The 7,885-nt window shown below is 47.8% G+C and overlaps 1 protein-coding gene across 1 annotated transcript; it reads right to left on the bottom strand.

Annotated features, from left to right (window-relative positions):
• On the bottom strand, positions 1–7,547 carry LOC311329795 (transmembrane prolyl 4-hydroxylase-like; the record flags this gene model as incomplete). Its single annotated transcript, XM_084461721.1, has 9 exons — positions 7,107–7,547; positions 6,812–6,893; positions 3,678–3,874; positions 3,326–3,416; positions 2,373–2,538; positions 1,667–1,852; positions 1,153–1,243; positions 403–526; positions 1–215 (listed from the first exon to the last, which is right to left on the bottom strand). The coding sequence occupies exons 1-9, from the start codon at positions 7,443–7,445 to the stop codon at positions 1–3; spliced, it is 1,491 nt and encodes a 496-aa protein (XP_084317847.1). The 5' UTR covers positions 7,446–7,547.
• Between the last annotated feature and the right edge of the window lie 338 nt (positions 7,548–7,885).

Here is a 7,885-nt window from a genome sequence, read left to right as displayed (position 1 = left end):
CTACAGGTCCTGGTGGAGGTCGCTGTGCGGGAGGGGACTGCTCCGCTCCTCCCTGTCCGTCTCGCGCCCCTGTCTGTGGGTCACCAGTCTCTGGTAGCTAGCCTGCCGCCGGTGGTCTGGGTCCACGTTCACCCAGGACTTAGCCACCCACTTCACCCCGCGGGTAACTGGGCAGCTGCCATGGAGAGAGTACTCATCGAGCTCACCCATCCAGCCTGGGAGAGAGGAGTGGGGGAGGAGAGAGGGAAGGAAAGAGAAGAGGAGGGAGGAGAGGAGAAAGGAAGGGTTGGTGTGGGGAGGGGGATGGGAGAGGGGGAGAAGACAGATCAGAGTTAGTGGGCAGATTATGTTTGTGATTGTAATAGCTAACAATACAGCCAGTGTGGGAGCTTCCTCCTGTACCTTTGCCATCAGAGAGGTGGTTGTACCAGAGGAGAGCAGTGCCAGGTGTAGGGCTGACCCTCAGGTTCCCTCTGCCACAGTGCTGCTGTGTGTCTGTCAGGTCCACCTCTCCTTGGAGCAAAGCCTGCGGGACGCACGCACGCACACACGCGCACACGCGCACACACGCACACACGCACACACGCACACACACACACACACACACACACACACACACACACACACACACACACACACACACACACACACACACACAGATAAAATACCCCTCCATTGCCTTGTTATAGAACTTGAAGATAGTTGTTTCAGTGTCAGTTTCCTTGTCAAGGTCCAGTGCTCTCTGCAGTGTGTTAGGCTTTCTAGGGCTAGAGGAGAAAGCTTAACTATAGGGAAGTTGACCACAAGTTTTCTGTTGACGTTTCCAAATACTTTAAGAGTCCAGTCCACATCTTTCTCCATCTCACCCATTAAAGTGGATCTTTATATAATATTTAGAGGGAATTGGCTTAAACTCTTCAATGCATTCTTCGTAAATGTGTTTCTCAAGATCAGGCACAGTGAGGTACGATTAGAAATGTCAGACAAAGCTGTTGATAGTGGAGAGAACAGACCCTGGACCATGTTGTGACCCTGTCCACACCCACCTGATTCTCACAGCTGCAGTTCCCTGACCTTAATCCTGACCCTGACCCTAACCACCCACCTCTTCCTCACAGCTGCAGATCCCTGACCCTAACTCTGACCACCCACCTGCTCCTCGTAGGTACGATTGTCTGCCACAGGGAAGGTGCTATCCCCGCCCCCCTCCACGGAATTCAGGTAGAACAACACAGTTATGTACCTGGGGTGAGAGAGAAAAAACACACACACACACACACGCACACGCACACATTCCATAAGACACTAAATGTATTACCCTTGTCATAACCCTCAACACACCATGAGAAAAATAGAGACTGTTTAAGGAAAAGCAGACCTTCAGTTCTCATAGCTTGTACTGTGAATGATAAGCACATATTTGATAGATGTTGAGGTCAATGTTATCAGTTTCACTCGGAAACATCAGAGTGAAACCACACAAACATGCAAATAGACACGCTGGCAGCATACTGTACCTTCTGAGAAATACTCATGAAAATATTGATTAAACTATAAATACATGCATAAGCAGGCATGAAAAATACCTTTCACGATTCTCATTAAAACATGAAACACATACCTTCCAGAGACAGACAAAGACACACACACACACACACACACACACCTGCAGGAGATCTCTGTGAGCGCAGATGTGTTTCCCGCCAGTCGAGTGTGTGTGCAGGTGGTGTCTGAGTGGGAGGGGCTGCTGTCATAGTGTGCATGACTAAAGCCTCCGTGCTCATAGCGAATCACCTGCAGCGGCTCACTCAACTCAACCAATGAGGAGGGCAGACGGGTCAGACGGGTCACCCTGGAGACAAACATAACCAGGAACAAACATGTCAGTACGTTTTGATGCAGTCCTCGTCCTGGCTGTGCAACTCTGCATGTTACACAGAGCGTGTGTGTGTGTGTGTGTGTGTGTGTGTGTGTGTGTGTGTGTGTGTGTGTGTGTGCGTGCGTGTGTGTGCGTGCGTGTGTGCTGTGTGTGCTTATTACCTTTTCCTGTTTGGTTTTGTTTCTTACCTGTTTCAGTGAAAGTGTGTGCGTTTTTGATTATCTAGCCTATACAATGTCACCTCTCATTGGATCTATAACAAACTGCTGATTTTTTTTTCTTCTCTCTTTGAGAACAAACATTCAGAGCTTCATTCGCAACACCAACAAATGTTCAACCCCTAAAAAATTACATTCGGGCCAGCTCTAGTGTGTGTGTGTGTGTGTGTGTGTGTGTGTGTGTGTGCTCACTAGCTGTTCCTGTGTGTGTTTTGAGTGTGTGTAGGATGTGATGCGAGCATGCTCCTTGGTACAGCCAGGTGTGTTTGTGTTACCTGTTTCCGAGTGTGTGTAGGACGTGGTGTGCGCCTGCTCCTTGGTACAGCCAGGTGTGTTTGCTCTTCTGCTTTGGCTCGCCCTGCCTCGTTCCACCTCGCTGCTGCAAGGGACGCTGGGACATGCCGTCACACACTCGCCTGAACTCCTCCAAAGTAAGCACACCTAGAGATAACCATAGATGCAAAGATACTGAGGGACTTTCTAATAATACTACTGGCACATAAACATAGGCACATACAGTAGTGTACAATACTATTACTTAATAGTAACTATTATTAATACTATATCAACATAATAATGCATACAGTATAATAGTATTTTCTTTGTTATTCAGTCTCTCCGTGTACTTCTCAATGCTGTGCTAGCTTCTCTGCTCTCTGAACCACCCTGCACTACAACTGTTCCAGGACTGCTCTAGGATTGCTCCATGACCGTACCATGACTGTTCTAGGACTGCTCCATGATTGTTCCATGACCGTACCATGACTGTTCTAGGACTGCTCCATGACCGCTCTAGGACTGTTCCATGACCGTTCTAGGACTGCTCCATGACCGTTCTAGGACTGCTCCATGACCGTTCTAGGACTGCTCCATGACTGTTCTAGGACTGTTCCATGACCGTTCTAGGACTGCTCCATGACCGTTCTAGGACTGCTCCATGACTGTTCTAGGACTGCTCCATGACTGTTCTAGGACTGCTCCATGACTGCTCCAGGACTATTCCAGGACTATTCCAGGACTGCTCTAGGACTGCTTGTGGGGAGGGGGTGAAGGAGGAATCGGGGGGAGTACTAAGGAAGGGAGTAGGAGGGTGCAGGTATTTTAATGACGTACAATGGGGCACATTGAGGCCCACTCACACACACACACACACACACACACAGACAAACAAAAACACACACACACACAGACAGACGAACGCACAAACACACACACACGCACAGAATACCTGCTGGGCTGGCTTCCAGGCCGGTGAGAATCTGCCGGAGGTTTTGTGGGCTCAGCCATGTTCCGTCCCGGGAGTGTGAGTGACTCAGAATCTGACCCAAACAGACACACAGGCTGGGTCACCCAAACCTTTAAACTAGACACATCCTATCCACATCAAGAAGAAGTTTAAGGAGGAAAAAAGGTTACGGAGCTACAATGACCACTTTCTCTAGTACACCTCACTTTCTACCCTTCTATTTCGATGCCCTCGTTCTTCCAACCCTAACCCACCCTCTTTCTCTCATCTCATTCTTCTAACCCCAAACCTTCCTCCCTCCCTCCCTCTCTCCCTCTCTCTCTCTCTCTCTCACCTCATTCTTCTGCAGCAGGCCATCCTGGTCCAGGTCCAGCAGGCTGAAGGTCTCCTCTGTGCTGAGAGAGAGCTGCTGCCATGGCTCCTGCTGGCCCCCAGGGGGAGCTGCTGCTGCCTGGCTCTCCATCAGCCCTTTCAGATGGGCCAGCTGCACCACCACGCTACACTCCTCCTCTGACAGGAAGCCGGGGATCTCTGACAGGAAGAGGACAGGGAGACAAACGGGAATGTGCTCTAATAACTAGTGTGGCTTAACTATGAGACGTCAATCAGAGTTATTTATGTCAGATTGGGGTGTTGCAGACCTGTCTTGTACCTCATTGATTTTGTAAGGTCTCAGACACTATCATAGACTGTCCTATAGTCTGATTGGTTGACTGTATGGAAGCTTCTGATTGGTTGGCCGTATAGAAGCTTCTGAAACATCTGTTGCATCATATGTAAATAAATTAGCCTGACGCATGGTTACCATAAAGATGAACTGTCAGACAGACCATACATAGAGAGGGTGTATGCATATTTCACTGTCTGTGATGGGTTGTCTCAAGACATAAAATAAAGCAAAATTGGCCTTTGAAGATAGATGTGACACAGGACAGAGACCAGGACAGAGACCAGGAAAGAAAGACCAGGACAGAGAGACCAGGACAGAGACCAGGACAGAGAGACCAGGAGAGAGGCCAGGACAGAGGCCAGGAGAGAGACGAGGAGAGATGCCAGGACAGAGGCCAGGAGAGAGAGCAGGAGAGATCTGGAGAGAGGCCAGGAGAGAGACTAGGATAGAGGCCAGGAGTATCATATAGGCCTTACACACATAGTTCCCTGTACATTACTGTGAAATCCTACCCGGGGCCACGACTGATTTCGGCATTCACACACGAGCCAAACGCCACCACATTCCCATGTTGCGTCTTTTCAAACATGCCAATCCCCAGATAGAATGTGCAAGGTAAGGGCAAGGTTTTAGTAGGCCTATACGTTATCTCTTTCTCATTCTTTTAATACATCCTTCTGGCTCTGCGCACGGCCACACACAACGAACCCTGAGAGAGGACCGGTGAAGAGACAGCGGGCAAGTAAAACCTTTGTGGGTTTTATTTTGATGGTCGACCGGCCCACCGACACGTGGACCAACCAGGAATTGTGCTGGTATCCCCGATGGCCAGTACGATGGGGAGGGTGGTTCCCAGCTAATTAATGATTCAGGGCTCCTGGGTGATCAGAACCATGCAGAGCAGTCAAACAGATCCAAATAAATGACAACAAATGTTGGATGACTGATGGAGGATATGACGCATGTGAGCACACACTGCACAAGCACAGCCAGATAATTCACACAGTAACCCCAACCCTCTGTTCGAAGGTAAGGGTTAGGGTGTGAGTCACTGTCCAGTAAGTGGATTATGGGATCAAGCTTGATCTATCAGACTACTAAACAGATTTGTCTGGTTGAACTTATAAAACCTGTTAAATCCACGATGAAGCTGAAAGATCTACAGAAAGGATGCTCATTTAATCAAAACATAACTGATGAGTCACATCTCTACTAAATGGCAGAAAGCGTCAGGGTACGAACGTGGATCGACCATGCACTTCACCACCTAGCCACCAGAGGGCGCTGCCATGTGATTGAAACGGCCATATCTCCACATAGGAAAGTCACAGAGACGCACGGTTTGGACTGGCAGAAAGGTCTCGATGTAATGAACGCAGCCAAAAAAAAAACTTTGCGCGAAGCCAGCTCCCCATGTGGGGGCACTAGGGAGGGTTTGGACTGGAGTAGGGAGAGCCCAGAGTGCACCGAACTGCCCCGATGGGGGACGCGACAGAGCTGCCCGAACAAAGCCGCCCATTCACCTCCACTCATTTGGACTTGGGCTCAGGAGCCAAAATGTCCATTTTAGTAAGTTAGTTAGATAGATAGACAGACAAACAGACGGCCACCAGGGCTCCACAGGCACTGCGCACTAGTTCAAAAATAGATAATCATCATTGGCTACAGTATTGAATGTACAGGCCACAATGCCAGGGGAATGGAGCCCTCTTAACACCAGTGATTATTTTACAGCCTGTTAACCAATAACTTCTAGTACAGCGCACAAACGTCTCTCACTAGCATATGGGCAGGTGTGTGTGCACAGGGACTCTTAAGTGATTGTGGATACTGGCATAATGAGTCCACTGCTCCCCCCGGGAGCTGTTTGTGGCGCAGCCCGGCCCATTGACAGTGCTAATGAATGTGTCCCCGGGGGGGGGGGGGGGGAGGCCCCTGCTGAATCGTTATTCCTGTCTGGGGGGTTGCTCGTGAGCATGTAAAAATATTTGAATTGCGCTACATTTCACAGGAGAGCATACTGAGACTGGTAAGATTACACCATGCTTTCCGTTTTGGAAAAGCACATTGAACTACAAATTTTTGGCACTGTATTTGTATCACTGCACTTTAAAGCCCTGTCATGTAGTTTTGTTGTAAGCACCAGTGTCAGAAAAAAAAAATCCTATGTATGTAAGGCTAAGTACTGCAGTGCCCAAAATGTGCACACACAGCGCCTTTGGCTGCTAGATGGTAAAATTATGCCCATGGTAAATGTGTGACACAAAATTTGCTCTGTTGAAAAAAGGACCACAATACAGGCTAGATGGCACTGTCATACCCCACTGGACAATCCAGCTAGAAGTTAGAACCAGGTACAAACCTTAGCTGGTCATTAGGTTTAGCTGGATTTACCTTGTGGGCCAGCCCGTCTGTCTGTCAGTCTACCCCTTGTCTGTCTCCTGCAAATGTAGGTACATTGCTGTACCTTAAGGGAGATGCACTTGTGAGTTCTGCGAGTAGTAGTACACCGACTACCTACGTTAAATGCAATTATTGTAAGTCGCTTTGGATAAAAGTGTCTGCCAAATGTAATGTAATTGCTAGATGTAATGTAATTGCTACATTATAAGTATATCATTAAAACAGTCTCTGAACAACTAGTATTGTCATTGTTTATCCATATAAACGATAGTCCATTTCCTCTGTGTTCCAAACCCAGGAACCAGTTTCTGTTCTGGCTCAAAGAAAAAAACTGGCTTCTACCAAGAAACCCACACAGTCAATACATTACATAACAGTAATTTCAATAAACTTACCAAAGAGAAGAGGCTTGAGGCTGAGTGTCTTCATGTTGTGTGTTCGGTCTGGCACCAAAGACACCTTTTGAACATGACCCACCTAGGGACAAAAAACACACATTAATAACACAGTACCAAACTGGACTAACCAGTGAGTGAGCATTAATTACTACGTGCAATATGCCTTGCCTACAGGTATTTTAAGTATCATGCATTTGTAATAAATTAAAGCAGATCAATAAATGTGGTTGGTGAAAATAGCTCGTAAGACTCAAAAATCCTATTTTTCTCATCGGTGCTAGCATCTCCTCACCCGTATCCCTTCAATGCGAGGTAGACTGAAGCTCTGCCGAAGGTCCGCATCAGGGCCTCGGGGTGCGTCCGACGGGGAAAGAGGGCTCTCAGCCGGAGAGCCTTCGTCGGTCTTGACGATGTCTCCGGGGCCGTTGCTGTAGTGCACGTACAGTAGTAGAGCAATGACGTTTATAATGTAGACATGGAAGAAGACCATTACCACCACAAAATAAGCCCTAGAGCAGACGTTGCTTTTCTGGATTTGAAGCCGCTCTCTCCCCGGCATAGGTGGGAGACGCGGATACGATGGTGATTCGCCGCAAGTGTTCTGTACTCGGCTTTCCTGAGGTTCCCCCATCTTTGCAATGATACCTGGCAAGCGTTTGATTGATATTATTCTGGTTAATTTGCTATGAATTCCTGGACCTGGGCTTATCTTTTAGCTAGTTAACATTAGCTAACTAGCATTGCTACACAGTGCTAACGTTCGCTAAGTTAGCTAGGCTAGCTAGGTTAGCTACGCTAGCTAACGTTAGCATGTTAGCCACCTTACGTTAGCCTCTCGCTTTCAGTAACGTTATGAGGTGTCACAACTAGTTTCATAAAATAACGTTAGTCTGAAATAGTTCCTGTGTGCCACTGCTCGCCATCAGGAACAAACCACATTATCGAAGAAATATCAAATAATTGTCTTGATCGTAAATCCAGTGGTTCCCCCTAACAACCTGCCTAGTTACAACAACAATATTTACAAACGAGAGCAAAGGAAAAGAGCGGCTCGTGGAACTTAGAAACATA

This window comes from Borostomias antarcticus, assembly GCF_949987555.1.
Source record: "Borostomias antarcticus genome assembly, chromosome: 3".
NCBI classification, from domain to species: Eukaryota; Metazoa; Chordata; class Actinopteri; order Stomiiformes; family Stomiidae; genus Borostomias; species Borostomias antarcticus.
Note: the sequence above shows the minus strand (reverse complement) of the source record. Positions and strands in the feature narration are given on the sequence as shown.